At 44.7% G+C, this 25,071-nt stretch overlaps 1 protein-coding gene across 3 annotated transcripts in view; it reads left to right on the forward strand.

Annotated features, from left to right (window-relative positions):
- LOC137532547 (histone-lysine N-methyltransferase PRDM9-like) overlaps nucleotides 1-25,071 on the forward strand; it is a 222,808-nt gene that overhangs the window by 114,402 nt on the left and 83,335 nt on the right. For all 3 annotated transcript variants that reach the window (XM_068253168.1, XM_068253169.1, XM_068253170.1), the window contains exons 3-6: nucleotides 14,061-14,178; nucleotides 16,369-16,492; nucleotides 22,497-22,601; nucleotides 22,688-22,737. In XM_068253168.1, coding sequence (XP_068109269.1) covers nucleotides 14,086-14,178; nucleotides 16,369-16,492; nucleotides 22,497-22,601; nucleotides 22,688-22,737 — 372 coding nt within the window. In that variant the 5' untranslated portion in view covers nucleotides 14,061-14,085. The remainder of the gene's footprint in view (nucleotides 1-14,060; nucleotides 14,179-16,368; nucleotides 16,493-22,496; nucleotides 22,602-22,687; nucleotides 22,738-25,071) is intronic.

Raw genomic sequence — 25,071 nt, forward strand, 5'->3', positions numbered from 1 at the left:
AGTCAGTCCGTCTGCTGCTATCTGCAAACTCTAATGCAGGGCGGCTGCGGACTCTGGTAATAGTTGGCCTTGGGCGGTAAAAAGTACAAATCTGGCCATGATCCTACATGGTATTCCAGGTAATGTACTATGAGCTTGATTCACTAAAGTGTGATAACTGTTATCACGGCCGTGCTATGCGCTTCGCTCGAGTTTTGCCGTGTTTTCGGATGTAAAGGTTTGCATGCGCAAAATTGTTGCGATTGCGCTAACGCGAATTTTAGTGTGCATTACCTTTGCGATCGTGCAATTGCGAAGGTTAACACGCGCTAAAATTCACAGTAGCACGCAATCACGAAAATGTTGCACGTGCAAACCTTTCCGCGTGAATACTCGCACAAAGCGCATAGCGCGGCCGTGATAACAGTTATCACACTTTAGTGAATCAAGCCCTATGTGTGTGCCAAATTTCATTCAAATCAATTCATTCTATATTTAATTAGAAAGAGGGACAAAGTCCTGAAAGAGGGACAAATGAGGAGGAAAGAGGGACTGCCCCTCCAAAAGAGGGACAGTTGTGAGCTATGAAGTAGCCATAATGGAGACAGGACAGGCAGCAGATATTTACACAGAAGCTGATTTTGACACTACAGGCCACAGATGATCATGCTCTATTAGAAGGAATGAGGTGGGAAGAAAGTTCTGTCTGTTAGTGACTGGGAATCAGATAGGTGATTGAACAAGAGCTAGAGAATGTTCTAGCTGGAGGGAGGAGGCACAGAAGCACATGACACACAGAGAAGCACATGGGGGCTGAGAGAAGTTCTGACAGACAGTTGCTGCATCAACAGCCATCTAGAAGAGACAGGTATGTGTTTGCTGCATATGGGGAGCTCAAGACAGGCTCTTACTGTCACACAGATATGCACAAGACAATGGAGCAGATTTAGCAACCCAAGTGCATGCTAAATGGAGGGAATACTATACAAAAGTGAAAGCTTTCACACCAGTTTTGCTGCTGTTTCTCTTTCAGTTAAGATAAATCTGCTGCAATGATCATAAGGTGGCCACCATACCATACCCAGCAAGAAATCACTTTTTTTTTTATATGTCATTTTGGAGTGGCTGATTTCTCAGACTGATTTAGTTTTTTTTGTTTTACTTTCAAGTTTTATTGAAACAAATGTGGTAACGATACAAGCATTGAGGGCTTGTCCACGCCTAGGGCGTGTTGCGTTTCTTTTAAGCAACAGCAATTTTAAAAATGACCCCAAAAGCTCTTGTGCAATGATTCCCTATGAGAGTTTGTTTCCGATCCGCTCAGCAAACCGCTGCATGTACCATTTTTAGGGAGATTTTGCAACAATAGAAGGTATAGGAAAAGCGCAAAACGCTCACAAATCGCTTTATCTGGTGATTGTGTTTGCGCTTTTATGAATAAATACATTGTATTTATTCATTTCCGGGTAAAAGAGTTTGCTTCCTGACGTCACAGAATCGCTCTGCAAAAGTGCTTAGAAAAGCGCTTTGTACAAAATCGTAGTGTGCAGTGTAGCGCCGGGAGGGGAAAGAAAACGTGCAAAAAATCGAAAATCGCTGGCGTCAGCTATTTCGATTTTAGATGTGAACAAAGCCTGAGGAAAACGTTTTTCAGCACAAAGCATCACAATAATTCACAAATATGTATATTACAGCGACGTATTTTTTTTTTTTACTTCATATGTTCAACTCATGTAAGAAACAAGGAAATTAAAGTAACAAACCATAACAGAACCTACCCAAGAGGGTTCATCTGCAGTAAGCGAGCATAGCTTCATTGTCTGGCTTGTCATCCTTATGTTGGGATGCTAGAGTCAAGGAGGTAAGACAGGGTTATCTCTATGCAGGTTTATATATGTGTGTCACGCTTGATACCTGCCACACTCATGTGGCTGCGTGCGGAAGTATCGCTGCTCCGCTCTGCCCACCATGTGCATCGACCTGACGTGGTGATTTAGCATCAGGCTGTCACTGGACAGTACCGCACTCAGGGCATGGCGATAACATGTGTGCCAGAGTGTGTGCCAGCGCAGTAGTGCCTTATATCCTTACAACCTGGGTACCCACTGTAAGACTTAAAGTGATCCTTAACTGAAAATAATAGCAAGAGTTTCACTTACCTGGGGCTTGGATCAGCCTCCCGCAGTCGTCCTGTGTCCATGGTATGCCGAACCGATTCTCTGTTCTTCCGCCGCGGCTTGCTTTCGGTTCTGTCCACTGCACCTGCGTGGCTCTTGTCAGGTGTATCCTCATAAGCGTTCACGTCGGTGAATGCGTCCTGCACAGGCGCAGTGCAGAGAGAACCTCTTACTGCGCCTGTGCAGAACGCGTTTGATTATGTAAAAGCTTTCGAGGATACGCGTGGCAAGGGTTGCGCAGGTGCAGTGGACCGCCAACTGATTAGTCGGCACAACCGAAAGTAAGCCGCGGCGGAGAAACGGAGGATCGGTTCAGCACGCCGCGGGCACAGGTGTCTGTTCCAAGCCCCAGGCAAGTGAAACTCTTGCTTTTATTTTCAGTTAAGGATCACTTTAACTACACAAGGAAGTGGTGAGACTATGAATGTAAGCATGCAGCCAGAGTTGAATTTATGCATTCATGCTTACTAATTTTTCGCTGCTGTGCAGGTGGACAATATGCCCCTAAGGGTAGCACTATATACTCCATAAGTGCTTTACTAACCAGTCAGCTTACACTATACCATGGGTAGTATGAGGAATGTATGGGTGCCATGAGTGTTGAACGGGTAACTGTTTGTGCCGGCTTTGGGTAGACAGGTAACTGCTATTGTCAAATATATGGTGCATATGCTGTGAGGCATTGTCACTCTGCAGCTTTTTAAGGGATACCAGATGTAAAAAAAAAAAAATGCAGTGGGTAGAGGAGCATGCTGCCAATCTCCTGTAATCCTTCCCGGTCTTCTCCAAAATCAGGCGACTCTCCTGGCTTGTAATCCGGACTGCACCGCACATCCTTTCTGCTCCATATGCACCACTGCAATGACATCTCCCCCCTCCTTTCCCAGGTCCCCAAGAGTTGCAGGAAAGTAAGGGGAAACTACTTTGCCACCAGTCTGCCTGCGCATGAATACCTTCCTGGCCAGCTCAAAAATTAATGATATCACCGTGATTTTGCGCTCAGTCTCTTTTTTTTCCTCAGTCTTTCGTTGCAGGCTGCTGACTATACAAAAAAGTCTCTGATCAATTTCAATCAAAATAGCCGCGCCAGTAGTCCATACACAGGAAACCTGAACTGTATGACCTTAAATACTAAAGCACAGCGAGAGGGGCGCTCTCATAGTGAGTATTGCCTCCACAGTACAACCTTGTGCGTATCACACATGGAGTTTGATTCAACTACTATCACAGCAGTTATCACACGATCTGCCGCCCGTAAAGGTTTCTGCATGAAAAGGATTACTTGTTAACCTCCCTGGCGGTAAGCCCGACCTAGGGTCGGGCTAGCCACCGCAGGGGATCACATGGCCCCGGGAGGATTTTTTTAAATAAAAATTGCGCTATTTTGTTCAGCTAGCACTTTGCTAGCTAATGATGTCCCCCAAGTGCCTCCGGTCCCCACCAATTTCCCGTGATCAGCCCCGTAATACATACCCCCGAGGGATCCCACGATGGCGCAGCCTTCAGCTCCAGGCTCACTATGGGGAGGATCGGGACTGCGCATGACGTCATGCCCGATTGTCGCCATAGCGACGAGTGAAGCCGGATCGTGAAACTGCGGCTCTCGCAGGATCGCGGATGGGTAAATATTACCGGCGGCGATCGGGGGGATCAGAGCGGTGCCGGGGTGGCTTGCAAAGTGCTAGCTTAAACAAATTGCGCAACAAATTATGTTTGCAACATAAAGAGGTTGAGAAAATTGTGAAAAAACACTGGCCAGTTTTAATGTGTGATCATACGCTGGCAAGGGCATTACCGAATAAACCCTCATTTGTAAATAGAAGGGTACCCAATTTAAGAGATAGTTTGGTCCCCCGCTGTGTGGAACCCCCTAAAACACAAAGGGATAACCTGTGGCAAAAGCCTGGGTTTCATCACAAGAAGAAACATTTATCCGGCACTACACTTAAAGAGACCTTGTAACAAAAAAAAGTTCCCCTGGGGTACTCACCTCGGGAGGGGGAAGCCTCAGGGTCCCAATGAGGCTTCCCCCACTCCTGTAGCTGCAGGCAGTCCAGCGCTGGCTCCCCCGAAGAGTCCCGGAATCCTCCCTCGACAGGCCTGAAAAGCGCTGATTTATTTACCTCCCCGGCTCCAGTGGGGGTGCTGTTGCGGCTCTCTCGGTCCGCTCTACTGCGCAGGAAACTTGCGCCTGCGCAATAGAGCGGCCTGACAGAGATCGGCTATTTTGCCTATCTCCGTGCAGAGAGCCGACACTGCGCCTGCGCTGGAGCCGGGGAGGCAAATATTTAAATCACAGCCATTCCGGGAGGATTTTCGCTGCCGCTGTGGGACCGAGGAGGACGGGGGAAGCCTCAATAGGATCCAGAGGCTTCCCCCAGCCGAGGTGAGTACCCCCCAGGGGAGGTTTTCTTCATTACAGGTTTTCTTTAACCACTTAAGCCCGAAGGGTTGACATTTTTTTACATCCGAGCAACTTTCACCCCCCATTCATTTGCCAATAACTTTATCACTACTCATCACAATTAATTGATCTATATCTTGTTTTTTCCGCCACCAATTAGGCTTTCTGTGGGTGGTATATTTTGCTAAGAGCCACTTTACTGTAAATGCATTTTAACAGGAAGAATAAGAAAAAAATGGAAAAAATTCATTATTTCTCAGTTTTCAGCCATTATAGTTTTAAAATAATACATGCCTCCATAATTAAAACTCACGTATTGTATTTGCCCATATGCCCCGGGTATTTCACCGTTAAAATTATGTCCCTATCACAATGTATGGCGACAATATTTTATTTGGAAATAAAGGTGCATTTTTTCCGTTTTGCGTCCATCACTGTTTAGAAGCCCATAATTTATTAAATCATATTGATATACTCCTTTGACATGAATATTTAAAAAGTTCAGACCCTTAGGTAACTATTTATGTTTTTTTTTTGTATTACTATTATTGTAATTTTTTTTTTTTTTTTAATTTAAACTTGTATGTGGGTATTTTATGGTGTGGGAGGTAAACAGGTTTTTTTTTAATATATTTATAGGTTTATTCTTAAAACTTTTTTTTTTAGGTGTAATTTGCTATTTGGCCACAAGATGGCCAGAATCAAAAAGTCCTGGGAGCGATCGATCTCACTCCCAGGCAGAAGAAAGGAGACCAGAGCTCAGAAAAGCCGCAGCGTCTGAAGAGACGCTGTCGGCTTTTCTCCGGGGGGGGTCCGATTAGCGAAAGGGATTTATAATCCCTTTCACTGATCGGTGGGCTAGCGGCCAGCAGCGGGGGCACGCACGGGGGGGCTCGCGGGCGCGCGCGCGCGCGCGACCCGCGGGAGTGCGCGCAGCCCAACTGGACGAGAAATCTCGTCCAGTTGGGCTTAAGTGGTTAAAGATTAACTTCGACCAAGAATAGAACTTTATCCAAATCAGTAGCTGATACCCCCTTTTACATGAGAAATTTATTTATTTTCACAAACAGACCATCAGGGGGCGCTGTATGACTGATATTGTGGTGAAACCCCTTCCACAAGAAATTCTGAGGACCGTGGTACTCCTGGCAGTTTCCTGTCTGTGAACCTTGTTGCATTGTGGGAGATAGCTGTTTACAGCTGTTTCCAACTGTCAAAAAAGCATGCAGCAGCTACATCACATGCCAACAGTAAAAATGTCACCATGTAATAAATGTCAGAATGTAAATCAGGGATTTAAAATATTTTACAATGGGCAAACACTAAATCTGTTTATACATAATTATTGTAAAAATGAAGCACTTTTTTTATTACATTATTTTCACTGGAGTTCCTCTTTAAGGCTACCCTTAAGTGTAGTGCTGGATGAATTTTTCTTCTTGTGATGATATGAATGTGTTGACTTCAGCATCTTGAGCACACAGAAGGCTGCCTACCTTATTGATGTATACCCCAAAGGCACTTCCATTTTAAACCGCAGTACCAGTCTCTTTTCTCTCTATTGAAGTAAAAGCCTGGGTTTTACCCCTGTAAGACCAGCCAGGGGTGTAGATTGAACACCGATAATCGGAAGATAAAGCTAAATTTTGAGTCCTCTGTGACTGAGCACCACTATAAAATTAGATTGTTCATTACGTGTGTTACTAAATATGTGGTCTACATTATATGGTGTGGGTGTGGATATCAATATGTGGGTAGAACCATAAGGGCATGAAGAGATCGCATTGGTGAATATATATATAAGGTGAAGAAGGGGCACGAGAATCACAGCATATCAGCACACTTTAGAAACCAACATGGTTGCGATCCTACGTTAATGCAATTTTGTGCAATTGAGAAATGAGACTCCTAGTTGAGAGGATGTAAGTGCGTGAGTTATCTAAAATGGAAACACACTTGATCTACAACCTCCATAAAATGACACCAGAAGGTCTTAACATCGAGATCGATTTATATTGTTTTTTCTCTAAAGACTAAGAGGATGTAATATAATGTGATCAGAAAACTTTAAATAGAGAGGAACGATAAGATGGTGGTAGGAGGATACGGATTGTATGTGTAGGGATAGCAATGTAATGTATAACTGCAGTAAAGAATTTTACCACAAGGGGCAGAAAAAAGACCTGATCGCAGCTGTCAAACTTAGGGAACACACTTGCAGGGCCGTTTTCCCCTGCGTTTCCCAGGTTTCCGTCGGGTTTTGCGGTCGCGTCTAATGCGTGCGTTTTTCCGTGTGCGTTTCCGCGTTTATGCGATTGCATGGCAGCAGAAAACTGTGCGGGTACAAAACGCGGAAAAAACGTGAACGCAAACGCGCACAAACGCATGCGGCGCAGCGTTTCCTGAGCTAGGCTATTAATTTCAATAGCCTTTAAAATCGTGCGCGTTTTGCCGTTCGCGGCAAAACGCGCAAAAACGCATGTAGTGTGTTCCCTGCCGCCGCGAGTGTCAGAATATGCTACTTAGCAGCCGCGGCTTTGAGAATACAATGGGAGAGGCGCAGCTGAAGGGGAGAGTGGTGGCTGAAGGGGAGAGGAGCGAATGGTTAGCATCTCCTCCCCCTCTAGCCTCTGTGAATGGTGATGCAAAGCCACTGACCACGCCTCCCCCAGGTCTCGCGCGTCTTCAAACAGTTGTTCCACATCTTGTGGGCACTCGGGAGAGGAGACTGAACAGAAGCTGGAGGTTCGCTGCTGCACTGAAAGGGGACTGAATGGAGGCAGGAGGCCCAAAGTGGGCATAGATTTTGGTGCTGAGGGGGGGTGGATTTCTTGACTGAGCTTTTTTTTTTGTGGTGGTGTTTGGGAGGGGGAAGGGGATTTTGTGTCTATATCTATGGTTGCTGTGTGTGTGTGTGTGTTGCCTATGTTGGGGAAGGGGAAAGAACGATCATAAAGCTATGTGCTAGGGGGGGGAAGAATGATCGTGAAGCCTTGTGCTGTGGGGGGGGGGGGGTGAAGGAGTCTGCGACCCATGTTGTGCTGTCAACTATGCTGAGATTGGGGGAGGGGAAGAGGGGGGTTGCGTGCATGTGTGGAAATGTTGGTAGATCTCCTAGGCTTGGAAATTTTAAAAGTAGCTCGCGACATGAAAAAGTGTGGGCACCCCTGCACTGGGATATAGGATCGAGCTTCCTTCCACCATCCCAATACTGACTTTTGGATAGTGCATAGGGATATGTGAGCCTATATGTTTGGCCTTGCGTAATGTGAATAGTAAAATACAGGTCGAGAGAGGATGTGTGAGCAATCGCAGCTTAGGCATTGTATGTGTAGGGTCACACAGCAATGGAAGATGGATGGGTGAATAGCAATGTTGGGAACTTTGATTCAATTACACATGCGTAATAAGAAGGGTGGGGGAAGGGTGGGTGCAGTTGGGGTTTATAATTATTATATGAAGTTTTATATTTTAATGTTGTAATGCCCCGCTGTAGCTTCTTACACCCTAGAGGCTTGCTGGGGAGGGAGGGGAGGGGGCGTGGTGACCGTATACATAATGCAGCAGGGAGCGTGCGCACTCCAGCCCCTGATGAGTCACAACCCGTATGACGAAATGCGTAGGGAGGAGTTTGGAGGACTCACGCTGTTCAACTATCGAGATACACTAACCGGGACACGTGAGAGGTTACCGGAACCGGAGCGGATGCGGTATTGCTATATGCAAAGTTACAAGTTTTATTCATGTACGCAGTTTTAACTTGGGGCCACTTGGGAGCCTTATTAAAATGTTATTTTGCTATGGAAGCTGTTTGGCGTTTTAATAGGTATTGAAGACGAAATGGAATTTGATATGCAAGTTTGAAAGAAACAATCTAGTGAGCAAGGTCAGAAAGGAAGGGGGGAAAAGTTGTTATGTCCCCTGATCTATGGTGGTGGTAGTTTTTTTTTCCTCACGCAGTGTGTGATACGCACAAGGGTGTACTGTGGAGGCAATGCTCACTATAAGAGCGCCCCACTCGATGTGCTTTTGCATTTAAGGTCATACAATTCGAATTGCCCGTGTATGGACTACCAGCCCAACAAGGGAGGAATGGAGAAGAGCCTGTTGCTGCTGCACTGCACTGAGTGTATCCAGGCAGCATGTACAGGTTGTTTTATCAAGAGAGAAGGCATCTGTGTAGCACACAGTAGAGGCCTGCATCAAGTCGGGTACCCGAGGGTACCCTTGGGTTACCCGAAATGCGGGTCGGGTGCGGGTAACCGAATTGATTTGAGGTGCGGGTCGGGTTGCGGGTAGTCAAAACAAGCATAATACAATTCTCTATCTCTTGCCTTCCCAAAATCCGTAATGAATGCTGGTAGCAGAATACTTTCTTGCTGACTTGTTTGCTGTTTCTCATCTTTAAAGTGTACCAGAGCTGAAAAATTAAAAAGATTTATACATTCCTGGAGCTTCCTCTAGCCTCATCCTCTCCGATTTCTCCCACGCCGCCGCCCGGAGCTTCGGGTACGTGTCCCCTCACTTCCATCAGTCGGAGCCAGTCTAACGTAAGAGAAATGTGCTGTTTGTGTATCTCTCAAGCAGCCACTGGAAAAGATACATAGAGGACGCACTTTTCCAGCGTAGCTGGCCGCTACTGACGTCAGTGACAGGACCTGGTTCCCAAAGCTGCGGGCAGTGGGAGCGATCGAAGCAGATGGGGCTGGAGGAAGCCCCAGGTATGTAAAAAATCTTTTAAATTTCTCAGCTCTGAGTCCCTTTAATGCCAGCAGACTCCTTCCTGCTCTCAAGCTGAGACCTTCCCTACCCCCATACTAGTGCATATAACTGGGAACATGCAGGGGTCTAGTCCTGGGAAAAGAGGTGATACACACCCCGTGCGTGGCAAGCCAAAAAATGGGTGTGGTCATGCAACAGAATGTGGGAAGGTCATGGGTGGGCAGGGTTGCCACCTTTTGACTGAAAAAATACCGCATTTAGGGTGTGGCCTGGAGGTGTGGCCTAAAAGTGGGAGGGGTTTGTTACGACCTTTTTTCAAACATAGCACAAGAAAGTTGAATATTTACAGAAATAGAAACAAATGTTAAAGAGATCCTAAAGGCAAGAAAAAAATGAGTTTCACTTACCTGGGGCTTCTACCAGCCCCCTACAGCTGTCCTGTGCCCGCCCAGCCACTCACTGTTAGCACTGTTCCTATTAGCGCTATTGCAGGCCGCAACGCATACAAAAATATGCGTTGCCGCATTATGAACGCATGGATATGCGGCAACCCGTATTTTTGTACACGTTGCGGCCCGCAATAGCACTAATTGCAGTCGGGAATGCGGAAAAAGCTACGCGTGGCCAGTTCTGATGGGCCTGTTGGCAAAAACAAAACTAGCTGGTAGCGGGGGACCAGAGGATTAGTAAGTGGCTGCGGGGCACAGGACTGCTGCAGGGGGCTGGTAGAAGCCCCAGGTGAGTAAAACTCATTTGTTTTTCTGACTTAACCTGCTGAGCGTTCTGGACGAGCTGAGCTCGTCCAGAGACGCCGGAGGGTGCCGCTCAGGCCCTGCTGGGCCGATTTAAACGAAATAAAAAGGAGCACACGCAGCCGGCACTTTGCCAGTCACGTGTGCTACCTGATCGCCGCCGCAGCGCGGCGATGCGCCGCGTGCAGCGGCGAAAGAGGGTCCCCCCCAGCCGCCCGAGTCCAGCGCAGCTGGACCAAAGAGTTCCGGCCAGCGCTAAGGGCTGGATCGGAGGCGGATGACGTAACTCCGCTCGTCGCCATGGCGACGAGGAAAGCAAAACAAGAAGGGAATAGTTTTTTTTTTATTAAAAAAAAACGTCCAGTCGCCAGCCTGGCGATCTTAATAGAATGCCAGGCAGGTAAAGGTTCACTTTAAACAATTACTGCACACTTTCTGTAAATCCAATAAACTTCATTTCACTTCTCAAATATCTCTGTGTGTGTCTCCTATATGATATATTTCACTGACATTTTTTATCGTAACAACCGGCGATTTATACAGGAAAATTATGACGGTTAACAAGGCGCCCAAACTTTCGCATCCCACTGTATACTGGGGGCACCTATTTTGGGGGACATGTTGCCAAATTAACTGTATTTTTGGGGAACCGCTGCTGCCAGATTATGTCTATTTTGGGGGAGCCACTGCCATATTATCTGTATTTTGGAGAAACCTCTGCCAAATTACGTTTATTTTTGGTGAAATGCTGTCAGATTACATGGATTTTGGGGGGAAACATTATGGCAGAGCTCAAACTTCCCTGGCAGACCGTTTACACCACTGCTAAGGTTATGTATAGTTGGCCCCACTCATTACCACTCCCACATTCTGTTATGTGTTCACGCCCCTTTTTCGGCATGGCACGCTACGCACGCCACAGGTTCCTCCTTAGAGGGCGCATTAGTAATCTTTATCCCTGGGCGCTGAAAGCCCTAGCTACGCCTCTGGTTTTCAGTGATGATAATATCATTTCTGGAGGTATTTTCTTATTCTGCATATGGTTTATCACTGAGGTGAATCCAGTATGCAGTTTGTTCTTATTTTGCAGACTGTGTTGTTAAAATAAAGACAACTTTGTATCTCTGAAACATTTTAATTCAAGTTATTTGTAAGTAGGGCACTATCTGTATACACGTTAGCTTACAATAGGCCTGATACATGGACCGCTGGTAATGTTGTCATGCACAACATGTGTCGGCAGTGTACTGCATATTGTGCAATTCATGCGAGTCATGGTACATCCATAACACATGTTTTGCTATAACACATGTTGTCCCCATAAGGATTGGTCAATGAGAAGGAAATATTTTAGAGTTGAAAGATTTTGAAAATTTTGTATGCAAATTTATGCAGCCTGAAAATGGTCCAATCAAAATCCACCTTAGCAGGATTTGCTTGGTCTATTTTCAAGTTGCATACATTTGCATACAAAATGTACATAATCCTGCATCCACTCTATTATTTTCATCTCATTGACCATCTTTATTTCCATGTAGGCATCTAGCTAGGGAATCTAGGGCCCAAAATGGTGGGTTTCTGGCCACTGATCGATTACGATCCTACATAGTCCGAAAAGTTGGGTGATACTCTCCAATGGAAGGGGTTGTATATTCCCTTGCAAAGCACTGTAGCCCTGATGTTAAGGACAAAGGGCTTATTCCAGCTTTTGGGGTCCAGGAGAAGGTGGGAGTTACAGTATAGTTGGGACTTATGTGAAATCTGGGAACCCTGTAACAAGAGGGCCATGAAGATATCCACCCCCTCCCTATTTCATTTACCTTAAAAAAGATTTGAAAGTGAAAACCCACCTGAAACTCAATGCCCACAGTTTTTGAACACCTTGGGCACATTTTTGAACTCCACCATATGTTACTGTCCACTAACCTGGACAAGTAATTCAGGGCTGTGGAGTCGGAGTTAAAGAATCAGAGCAATTTGTGGGTACCTGGAGTGAAAGTTAGAGTTGGAGTAAGTAGTTTCATAAACTGAGGAGTCAGAGGTGGAGTCCGTTGATTTTTATACTGACTCCACAGGGAGGGATTACTGGTGGTTAGAAACCCACTTCTGGCTGTTCTGCCTATCCCTGACTCTTATAGCAAGTTACAGGAGATCACCCCTTGTGGATGTAGTTTACCCACCCCTATTTTACATTTCATATGAAGGGATGGAGGGGGTGCATAACTGAAGGTGGAAATGTTAACATTAACACAGTTTCTTAATGTTTGTGGGGTCATGCCAGGGGAGAGTAGTGGAATATCTGATGTATTGTGATAGCACTGAGGCTAGGTGCACAGTAGTAATAACACAATCAATTACAACGCACGACTGTGAACAGGCCCATACAACTGTTTGGGCAGTGAGCTGACATGCAGAATTATTCTGCAACACAACTGAGCACTGTGAACTAGCACTAAGGTGTTTGAGCTGGCAATGGAGGAGGCATTGATTGTGTGGTGAATATAGATGTTCAACAAAATGCAAATATATGTAGGTAGAAAAAAAACTAACTGATAAAGTTAAAGGAATACTGTAGGGGGTCGGGGGAAAATGAGTTGAACTTACCCGGGGCTTCTAATGGTCCCCCACAGACATCCTGTGCCCGCGCAGCCACTCACCGATGCTCCGGCCCCGTCTCCGGTTCACTTCTGGAATTTCAGACTTTAAAGTCTGAAAACCACTGCGCCTGCGTTGCCGTGTCCTCGCTCCCGCTGATGTCACCAGGAGCATACAGCGCAGGCACAGACCATACTGGGGCTGCACAATACACTCCTGGTGACATTAGTGGGAGCGAGGACACGGCAACGCAGGCGCAGTGGTTTCCAGACTTTAAAGTCTGAAATTTCAGAAGTGAATGGGAGGCGGGGCCGGAGCATCGGTGAGTGGCTCCCCGACTCCCCTACAGTATTCCTTTAAATAATGCAAGCTTTCTGGGATCTAGTCCCCTTACTTCAGGCATATTTCCAGATGTTAGCTGTAGTAAAACACTGATGCAGGTAAATAGCAAAAACAAAGATGTTTAGAAATGATGTTTTGTACAGAAACGTGTTTACTACTAACAAAATGCAAAAAAAAATCTCCTAACATTCAAATTTCATGTAAAGGTTATGCAGCTTGAACTTGGACCAGTAAAAATGGACAGGAAGTTCTTCTGATTGGTCCAAATTCAAGCTGTATATAATTTACATGAATTATTATTTGCGTCTTATTGATAATCCCTAGTGGTGAATACTGTATGCAGTTGTGAGGGGGGTGGGGGGGCGCAAAGTCGGAGGGCTCAGCAGGAAATTGCTTTAGGCTTTCCAAACCAGCAAAAAAAAAAAAAGTTATTTTTTTCTTAATTGTTCGTTTTTTGTGTTGCCTATAATATATGGGACACTCTAAGGAGAAGTCTGTAGCTGTGAAATGCCTTTCCAAATCTTCAGAGTATTTTGGCTATTATCTTCCCTTAAAGGATACCCGAACTGAAATGTGACCTAATGAGATAGACATGTGTATATACAGTGCCTAGCACACAAATAACTATGCTGTGTTCCTTTTTTCTTTCTTTGCCTGAAAGAGTTAAATATAAGGTATGCAAGTGGCTGACTCAGTCCTGATTCAGACAGGAAGTGACTACAGTGTGACCCTCACTGATAAGAAATCCCAACTATAAACCACTTTCCTAGCAGAAAATGGCTCCTGAGAGCAAGAAAGAGATAAAAAGGGTAATTTCTTATCAGTGAGGGTCACGCTGTAGTCACTTCCTGTCTGAGTCAGCCACTTACATACCTGATATTTAACTCTTTCAGGCAGAGAAATAAAAAAAGGAACACAGCATAGTTATTTGTGTGCTAGGCACTGTACATACACATGTCTATCTCATTATGTCACATTTCAGTTCGGGTATCCTTTAATGATGTGGCTAGTCACTATGGGTTACTGATAGATAAACAGATAGATAGTGCATTTAATTTGTATTTGTGAAACAAATGCATTTCTTTTCAGTGACTGCTTACCAGAAAATCAGAAGATGTCTACCCAACTGAAGGCTGAAGATAAACGTCTGCCTTCTACAACCCAGATGGGCAAGAAAAATAGTGTCGAAGCAAAGCATGGAAAGAATGTTAGTATGGACTTATTTCATGAATGAGCCGTATGTGAATATACAATTTGATTCATAAATAAAGATAAACATTGTTTACATGCAATCACATAATGCAATCATACACATCCCAGCTGCAACCTGTAAGCAGAATTTTTTTAAAAGCAGATACTTACCTGAGTCCTGGGAAGCTTCTTTGTAGCCCAGAGGCTGCCCCATCCTCTTTGACCACACAGATGCTATCCAAGACCCTCTTCAGTCTGTGGTCTCATTCCTGTCCCAGTATGAGTGTGGCCATACTGTGCAGGCAGCAGCAAGGCTCACACCTGTGCAGTAGCACAAAGCCAATAATGCACAGTGGGAAAAGCCTTTCCGGGCGGAATTCAGAAAATGGAAAACAGAAATCAATTACCAAGACTCTGTAATTTTAGCCCAATTATTTAGACCAATCAGAGAATGCAGATTTTTTTTCTGCAAAATGTTTATTTCAGACCAATCACAAGACTGATTTTCCGTTTTTCTGATTTCTCCATTTTTAGGGTTGTTTTTTTCTCCTTTTTGCCTTCTCTGATGCAAAAAATGATTGACAAAATACTCATCAGAAATCGTAAAATTAGAAAATCGTAAAAGTGGAGAATAAGAAATCGTAATTTCTGCAGACTCGGAAATGGGCATTTCCGACCGGCATGGAACCACGCATGAGCAGTAGCAATCTGGCTGGATTGCAGACTCCACAATGGCAGAATGGAGGAGACCATTCTAACACAGAGGGAGGTAACAGACTATACAGCAGGGTTGAAGAAGCCCTAGGTAAGTATAAATCCTTTCACTTTCATTGTCTCAGGTTTACATATCAAATATCCATGAAGCACAATTCTCTCATTGTGGATAACCACCATGTGTTGCTGAGAAGGGAATTGTGCATCATGGATTTATGATCGTAATAGAGATTTAGCACAGATTTGTATACAAGCTTTTCAGCTTGGAAATGTTGCTATGGATTGTGAATTGTCTATTGATGACTTTGTCATAGTTAAAGGATACCCAAAGTGACAGGTGACGTGATGAATAGACATGTGTATGTACAGTGCCTAGCACACAAATAACTATGATGTGTTCCTTTTTTTCTTTCTCTGCCTGAAATAGTTAAATATCAGGTATGTACGTGGCTGACTCAGTCCTGACTCAGACAGGAAGTGACTACAGTGTGACCCTCACTGATAAGAAATCCCCCTTTTTATCTCATTCCTGCTCTCAGAAGCCATTTTCTGCTAGGAAAGTGTTTTATAGTTGGAATTTCTTATCAGTGAGGGTCACACTGTAGTCACTTCGGCCTGGTGCACACCAAAAACCGCTAGCAGATCCGCAAAATGCTAGCAGATTTTGAAACGCTTTTTCTTCTTTTTCTGTAGCGTTTCAGCTAGCATTTTGCGGTTTTGTGTAGCGGTTTTGGTGTAGTAGATTTCAGATATTGTTACAGTAAAGCTGTTACTGAACAACTACTGTAACAAAAAACGCCTGGCAAACCGCTCTGAAGTGCCGTTTTTCAGAGCGGTTTGCGTTTTTCCTATACTTAACATTGAGGCAGAAACGCATCCGCAATCCAAAATCTGCAGCAGCCCGGGAGTATGCGTTTCTGCAAAACGCCTCCCGCTCTGGTGTGCACCAGCCCATTGAAATACATTACCCTAGCGGATCCGCACCCGCAAGCGGATCGCAAACCGCAGCAGAAACGCTCTGGTGTGCACTAGGCCATCCTGTCTGAGTCAGCCACTTACATACCTGTTATTTAACTCTTTCAGGCAGAGAAAGAAATAAAGGAACGCAGCATATTTATTTGTGTGCTAGGCACTGTACATACACATGTCTATGTCACATGTCACTTCGGGTATCCTTTAAAGTATCTTACCTGATTGCAGCCTTATTTTATAAATCTGCCCCAATTAACTCAGATGATAACTGCTCCATAACTTCTAATTAAAAAGGTAAATTCTGAATTTAAGATTTCTCCAGTGGGGTTCAGAGTAATATACAGATCAAATGTAAAAATTAAGCATTTGCGTGTACAAACCCATAAAACTGCCTTCTGTTTTGTCTATTTATTTAGCTGGTTAATCGATGGTACTATTTCAGAAAAAAGTTGTTGCAAACACCAGCAAACCAAAAGGCACGTATACAGTAATGCTATCCAAATGTGACGTTTATTTCTAGGCTTCTTGTCGTCCTGAAGATATTGCACGGTACTTCACAAAACAGGAATGGATAGAGATGGCCGAGTGGGAGAAAAGTCGCTATCGAAATATTAAACAGAACTATGAGAAGACGCTGGAGATAGGTGAGAGACTGTTTCTGGACTATTGCTGGGTGTACACTATACAATTTGTAAGAGAACAGGTAAACAGCAGTGGGCCCAATCCAACTTATTTTTTCTTCTGAGTTTTCACCGCAGGTCATATTTTCATACCTTATCGATAAAATGCCTTTTAAGCAACCAGCAAGCAAGAAAATACTCTAAAAAATGTTGTCAGCACCAGTGGCGTACCTAGGGTATTTGACACCCGGTGCTGATTATTTACTGACACCTCCCCCCTCCCCCATTTTTTTTTTTAAAGAGAAGGTCCGAGGTAATTATAAAACAAAAATCTATCCATTTAGGGCTTCCTCCAACCTCTGGCAGCCATCCTCTACCCTTGCTGCAGCTCCGGTCCCCTCCACATGATTGGCATCTACTGCGAGAAAGCCACTTGGGGTCGTAATGACGTGATCTGGAATGTACTGCACAGGCGCAGCAGTTCTGCACCTGTGCAGAACACTACAGGTGACCGTAAGTGCCTCATGCGCAGGCGCAATAGATTCCTGTTGGCATCTGCAGGAGACCCCCAGGCCACCAACTGGGAGGTGAGCTGCGGCAAGGGACATATCGTCTGCCAGGGGCTGGAGGAATCCCCAAGTAAGTACATTTTTGTTTTTTAATTACCTTGGATCTGTCCTTTAAGTATCGTAGCCAGATCCCAGCTCCCTACTCAGCATATTTAGCGAGATTCCCCTCACTTTCAGTATTTAGCCAGATGCTCCCATTAAAGGGTTCCTTAACTGAAAAAAAAACACCAGCAGTTTAAATTACCTGGGGCTTCTTCCACTCCCCTGCAGTTGTCCTGTGACCTTGCCATGATTCCACAAACTTCCAGTGCATGCACAATAGAAATGTTTACATACTGCGCATGCACAGAATGCTCCTATTCACAGGAGTGCGATCAGGATGTCTGCAGACCAGTCGCACATACAGCTGGCAGAGGGGAGATGTTGGTGACTGGAGGATCATGGAGGCTCGTTGAGGGCACATGACAACTGCAGGGGGCTGGAAGAACCGCAAGGTAAATTAACCTGCTGTTTTTTCCCCACTTTAGGTTCCCCTTAAGTATAGGCAGCCAGATTCCCTCGCCCCTTAAGTATAAGTGGCCCCCCTTAAGTTTCAGTAGCCAGATGTCCCCTTAAGTATAGGCAGCCAGAAGCCCCTCCCCTAAGTATAGGTAGTCAGATGACCCCACTCCTTAAGTATAGGAGAGCCCCCTTTAGCATAGGTGGCTTCCCCCCTTTCAATATGTAGCCAGATCCCCCCCCCCCAAGTATAGGAAGCCCCCCCCAAAGTAGTCAGATGCCCCCCCCCCCCGCCCTCCTTTGGTATAGGTGGCTTCCCTCTTTCCTCTTGTATAGTCAGATGCCCCCCCCTTAAATATAGGCACCCCCCCCCCAGTAGTCAGAAACCCCCACCCCTTAAGTATAGGAGCCCCCCTTAAGTATAGGTGGCCTGGTGTATATGCATTCAACGCCAATGACCACCCCCCCCCCCCCAGTCTACTGGGCTGGGCAGGGCAATATCTCACCTGCTTCTCAGGGTGGCAAAGTTCCCCTCAGTCAGCTGCCACACAGGTGCTAGAGATGCCCATGGCTTCCTCTCCTGGCACTTGTCTGCCTGCACATCGTTCCCCTCGCTCCACTACCAGGGCTGTATTTATTCATTCAAACTTGCAGGCAACTGCGTGGCCCGCAGTAATAAGTGAGACGAGCAGTGACCAATGACAGCGCTGTATACTTACAGAAAGTGATGAGTACAGTGTTGTCATTGGTCACTGCATGCTCATAGCTGCGGGCCATGCTAATGATATCTGCAAGTTAATGCATGAGGAAAGCCCGGGCAGCGGTCGGAGCCAGGGGAACTTTGGAAACATAGACAAGCGCTGGGAGAGGAAGAGGTGGGCAGTGTTAACGTCACCAGCCAGTCACACACTGCAGTAGCCCCAGTTTACCCCAGCACACCATGACCGCAGCGGCACCCCCAGGCATAGCTATACCCGGAGCGCTGCGCTCTTGTGCGCTCTATGGGCCGTACACCACTGGTCAGCACTGTTTCACCTATTTTTTTTTTGGTACACTTTTGAATACAAAGTGCTTAACCTCTTGACGACCAGCTAATGCCGATTGGCGTAAACTGGTCGTCTGCGGGTTTCCCTGATTTCCATGTCCGTTCACGGAGGGTGTCTCCGTGAACAGCCGAAGAGCCGCCGATCGCGGCTCGGCGGCAAAATGTAAACACGCGGGGAAGAAATCCCCGCTGTTTACATCATACGGCGCTGCTGCGCAGCGGCGCAGTAAGGCAGATCGGCGATCCCCGGCCTCTGATTGGCCGGGGATTGACGGCATATGATAGGCTGAAGCCTATCCTACAATGCGCAGGACGGATATCCGTCCTGCGCCGCTCAGAGGGAGAGGGAGGGACCGCCGAAAACGCTGCGGAGGGGGGCTTTGAAGAGCCCCCCTCGTAAAGCGCAGCAAGCCGGCGGCGATCACACCCCCCCAGCAGGACATCCCCCTAGTGGGGAAAAAAGGGGGTAAGTCTGATCGCCCTGGCATAATCCTGATCTGTGCTGCGGGCTGGAGAGCCCACGCAGCACAGATCAGACAAAAATCCCCTGGTCGTCAAGTGGTTAAAAACATTTTTTAAACAGAAAAAGTGAATTGGATCGGGACCAGTGTCTTCTTGATATGAATAGCTTACTTAGTCTACCAATAGACTGATGAGCATATGGAAGGAGCATTGCTGACTTACATATGAAAACGCTGTTTGCCTGGCTGTAGAAGTGATCCTTTACTTCCTCTTCCTGTTAACACTCCTCTGACCTACAGCAAGTATGCAGGTATACAGGCACTCTGGATGCACCGCGGGATTCAGAATTCAACAACAGCAAAAAAGAGTCAATCTCTACACTGCTTTCAGATCAGTTTTTTTTAAATTGTACGTGTGCAACGGATAATTAGTAGAACACTAGTAGCAAAGAAAAGAGTCTCATATTTTTATTTTCAGTTATATAGCTGTTTTTCTATAACATTCTCTAATATTTGCAGTTTACAAATTACACTCTGTATTTTAAATGATGAACAAAGAAGAGCTAATGACCCTTTGAACTTCCTGGCAGAAAAAGCTTAGTTAAACAAGAAACAGTGAGAGACAGGTTGAGATAAGTGCTTCAGATTTTTTTATTTATCGTAATTAATTTACTTCCGCTTCCGCTGTCCTCCCCACCCCCACACCCATTAGCCCATGTGCCAGGGGCTGATAGGTGTGGGCAGGTGGGGAGGACAGCGGGAGCCCATGGTGCAGCCTCCATCTGCACAGGACAGAGCTCTCAGCTATGCTAAGTATAGCTGAGAGAAAAAAGCATCTTTGAATTTCTTTCCAGAGCTCCACATTGGTTTTTTTTGCCAATAACTTTTTCACTACTTATCACAACAAAATGATCTATACCTTGTTTTTTTCACTACAAGTTAGGCTTTTTGGTGGTGATATTTGTTTTCTTTTGCAATTACTTTACTTTCTATGCATTTTAAAGGGAAAAACATACACTATTTCTAATTCCATCCCCTATAGTTTCAAAATAAACAATGCTACTGTACATAAGACTCACACATTTTAATTGCCTATTAGTCTTGGCTATTAGAAGATTTAAATTATGTTCCTAGTACAAAGTATGGTGACAATATATTATTTGGAAATAATATATTGTTTGTTTTTCTCATTGCACACTACCAATGATTACAAGCCCTTATTAACAAAAATAGCATATTTAAAAGCTAAGTCCCCAAGGTAACTATTTACAGTACGTATTCTCTCTTCAATTCTGTCACTTTTTGTTTTTTTTTACAAGTGTTTTATTTTGGTACAGAGTGTATTAAAATAACAATTCAAATGACGTAGGCTTCAGGTCTTAACCACTTTCTCCTCCTGGACATAGAGCTACGTCCAGAAGGCCATGTGTGCTCCCGTGCGCTCCCGCAGCCATGGATCGTTAGCCCAGGAATTAATAAATCGGGCCATGGTGCCCGATCACTGATTCCTCTCCCCCGCAGAAAAAGCGACAGCTTCTCTCGGAAGCCTTGGTTTTCTGCCTACTACGTCCGCCTACGTCCGCCTACGTCCCTCTAAGCGTGCATGTTACGCTCAGAGTGATGTCATGTAAACAAACCTAACATTGCCATCTTGTGGCCAAAAAGTAAAACTACGGAAAAAACAAGATGTAGATCTGTTCATTGTGATAAGTAGTGATAAAGAAGTTATAGGCTAATGAATAGGAGGTGAACATTGCTCGGATGCATGAAGTGAAAACGACTGAGGGCTGAAGTGGTTAAACACCCCAAATTCTATTCTCTCGCTTGTCACGATTAAGATGATACCTTATACACACAATCAGATAGCTTTTTGGCCATGTAAATACGCTGCCCATTTTTTGCACCAAAAGTAATACAGTCATTCTTTCTTAGCAAACCCATGGGGTGTCTGAACAGTCAAGAAAAGCCATAAATGTCACCATTCTGAAAAGTATGGAGACCCAGGCCTACTCGAATATACATATTTTGCAACATTTGTATTTATGCGGTTTTGCTGAAATTGTACCAAAACTCCACGCTTTTTCAAATCACACCACTTTCTGCTTTTTTATGCATGATGCACACTTTCGTATATAGTACATGCCACCACACAGTGGAAATGCGGGAAACGTTCATGGAAAACAGTGTGCATTAAAACGCAATAGCCGACGGAGACCCGGGAATCGCAGGAAAAACGTCCTTGCAAGTGTGTTCCCTGCCTTAAAGTGCACGTGCGCCTTTAGGCAGGGAACACACTAGACGCGCTTATGTGCATTTTACCACTGAAACATGCATCGCTACCATTCAATCGTGTTTTGCATTTGCATTTTTAAATCACACGGCTTCCTGCTTTTTTTCTGCACGACGTGCACATTTGCATGCAGTACACGCCGCAAATGCGGAAATGTTGGCGGAAAAACATTCACGTTAAAATGCAAAGACCAACGGAGACCCATGACTGGCAGGGGAAAATGACCCTGCCTTAAAGAAAACATTAGGGTTTAAAAAAAATGCAAATCTACTCTGCTGCCAGCCTGTCTCCTGGGGTCCCCTTCGTACCAGCCGCCGACGCCAGCTACTGCATCTGCGCAAGTGCGCGGCTTAATATAAATAAAATAAGTACATATATATACATGTTAATACATTATCTGTCGTTTTAGTACAGTAACTTTGCTCCTTTTACATCTTAACTTTAACATGGATTTTCTCAAAAACTATAAGGTCTTTTTTGAATTTTTACCTCCTGTTTCCACTGCCTGCCTTAACATACCCTGCACATTTGGGGCTTGATTCACAAAGCCGTGCAAACTGTTTAGCACAGGTGTGCTAAACAGTTAGCAGGTGAAGTGCCGTTCACGGACTTTTGCATGTCGCGGCAAATTGCGCTCGCAAAAGTCCGCGAACGGCACTTCACGTGCTAACTGTTTAGCACACCTGTGCTAAACAGTTTGCATGGCTTTGTGAATCAAGCCCTTGGTGTTTCTAGCATGTTCCGGGGCTTTGCTATTAACCGCTAAAATCAGCAGCCATTGAAACATTTCCCACACTCAGAACAAGAATTTTAAAATCAATTTTCTTAAATTGAAATTTTTTTTTAAAAAAAATGTTTGCACTTTGTTCCCACTATCCTTCAAATTTGGTGTTTCTAGAACGTATGGGGGCTTTGCTATTACCCGCTAAAAATTTTTTTGCATTGAATGCAAACGACCAGGTTCGCCATGAACTGTCCGCGGGCGAACTGTTCAGGCCATCTGTCTACAGCCGATCATAACTCAGGGACCCCATGTATTCGGACTTTAAGATGCAGGGACTTTTTCTCTCCATTTTTAGTGTGCAAAATACGGTACATTGTTATGGGTTATATATGATGCCAACCTTCCGTACCACTTATTTTTTAATTTCACAAATTTTTTTAGGTTTGGAAGCTTCAAAACCAGTCTTTATGACAAAACAGAGACGTATAGAGCCTAAACCGTATAGTTCTGGAGACTCAGATGAAGAATGGACACCAAAGCTTGAAGGTATAGCTTTATCTCTCCCCTGTGATTATTGTTGGAAGCAACTTTTTTAACCATACTCATATAAGCTGTATTGTTTGGCATTTCAGCCACTAAAGAAAACAAAAGAGACCAGCACATCACAAAAGCAAAATGGAAGGTAAGGCAAACAGAAATGAAACGACAGTGGTTATGTTATGTTGTATGTCATTTTTTTTTTTTTTGGTTACACAAGATGTTTAAAATTACACCAGATATATGCAGGTGTCTTAATGATGCTACAGGCAGCATAGTGGCGTGGTGGTTAGCTTTCTCACCTTGCAACGCTGGGTCTCTGGTTCGAATCCCAGCCAGGGCACTATCTGCAAGCAGTGTGTACGTTCGTGCCTGTGTGGGTTTCCTCTGGGCACACCAGCTTCCTCCCACATCCCAGAAACATACCGATAAGTTTATTGGCTTCCCTTTAACAAGAAAAAATATAGCCCTAGAATACAATGGGCATGTGACTATGGTCGGATTAGATTGTGAGCTCCTCTTAGGACAGTTGGTGACAGAACAACATGCTCTGTAAAGCGCTATGGAAGATGTCAACTCTATATAAATACATAATAATCATAATAATAACATGGTAGAACATTAGACTATGCCAATGGTAGGGATTAGATTGTGAGCCCCTCTAAGGGACAGTTCATGACAAGTACTCTATAAAGTGATGTGGGAGATGTTGGTGCTATATACAGTAAATGCTAAATAATAATACAGGCGCTCCAAGTTAGATGCTTGCCCTAAGACACGATTTACTGACTTAATGAATTGGATCGACTCTCATGAAACATGTTGTCTGGTGTTTTTTTTTGTTTTTTTTTTTTTATTTACCCTAAACTTTGTGCCATCTTGAGATTAGTTCCTCTTACCTTTTAACCACTAAGGACCACAGGCTTTACCCCTCAGTGATCATGCTATTTTTTACAAATGTGGCCACTGCAGCTTTAAGGGCCTTACAAATCAGCACACAAGTGATCCCCCCCCCCCTTTCTGCCCACCAACAGAGCTTTCTGTTGGTGGGGTCTGATGCCCGCCGGCATGTTTATTTATTTATTTATGTTTATTTTTTAAATAAATTTCACTAATTTTTATTTATTTTTTTAAAATTGTACAAAGCCCGCCAGCCAATCACCGCGATCAGCTGTCATAGGCATCAGCCTATGACAGACGATCACTCCTGTGGGTCCCAGGGGGGTCAGCCGTGTCACACGCCTGTCCCCAGTACAGCGCTGCCATAGATCGCAGCACTGTACAGTGTTAATAGACGGCAGTTTCGCCGTCTAACAGTCTTTGGGAGATTGATAATGGAGCGGAGCTCTGTCATTCAAGTGCAGATGCGCGTGCAATCTCCTGCTAAACCACGCCCCAGGACTTCACGCCAATTGGCGTTGAGCGGTCCTGGGGCTGCCGCCACGTAAAGTTTAATCCGTTTTTCAGTGTTTTATATACTTTTTAGGACGCCTCGTTCCTTCCCAGTTATGTTACGACTCCCTACTGGGGTGGTTATTAATTTGGGCTGCTAACGATCTACACCTTTGGTGACCCTGATTTTTTTTCTGGAGAGTAACCTAATTGTTTCAAGATGTCTACGTCTGCAAATGTGAGTGGATACATCACACCCAAAGCTTCTTTACCATGGCTGTTGTTCCGCAGTCCGGGTTTGCGATTACCACTTTTATTAGTCTTATTTATACCATTTGCATAACACGCTACACCATAAGGAGCTCCTGGTCTCTTGTATGCTTTTTTCCTCTTTCTGGAAGATCCCAGGTTATCCAGGCCTCTGCTAGCTCTACACCATGACTGGGTGTAAAGAGAGCCTAATGGTGCCCATATATGGTACAATTCTTTCATTTTTTTCGATTAGATAATTTTGTTGAATTATTCCGTTAGATCGAATATAAAGATTTTTCCAACATGTCTGATCGGATTTTTATTAAAAAAAGAAAAAAAACGGGTTAATCTTTCGATCCTCTGTGACTTTCATTCGATTCTATTGTTTTGGTCGAATAAATGGGAAAATCAGATGTTTTTATTGTACCGCATAAGGGCACCATTACTGAGAATTGTTTCACACCTCCTCTGATTCTAGACGTAGCATCCACACAGCTCACCTCTGCGCTGGTCTGTGGGCATAAGCACTGCTGGTAACTGTTGGGGAAGCATACATCCATTCCAGACTTGTGCTAGTGTGCATACTCTGACATATGTGACTTGTGCATGTGCTGACATGCATGCTGTGATGCAAGACTTGATAAGAGACGCAATCTTTGTTCTTTTTATGCAAAACTATGTAGCTTGGAAATGGACCAATCATAATAATCAGGTACCGTAGTCACGACATGTACTATGTACTCCTGACTGGCCCATATATAAGGATCCTCTCCCTGCAACAACCTAGTACTGTATCTACTGCCATTTCTGTCACTGACTGTCTGACCTTGCCTTT

The sequence above is a fragment of the Hyperolius riggenbachi genome, chromosome 9, assembly GCF_040937935.1.
Source record: "Hyperolius riggenbachi isolate aHypRig1 chromosome 9, aHypRig1.pri, whole genome shotgun sequence".
Classification (NCBI taxonomy): domain Eukaryota; kingdom Metazoa; phylum Chordata; class Amphibia; order Anura; family Hyperoliidae; genus Hyperolius; species Hyperolius riggenbachi.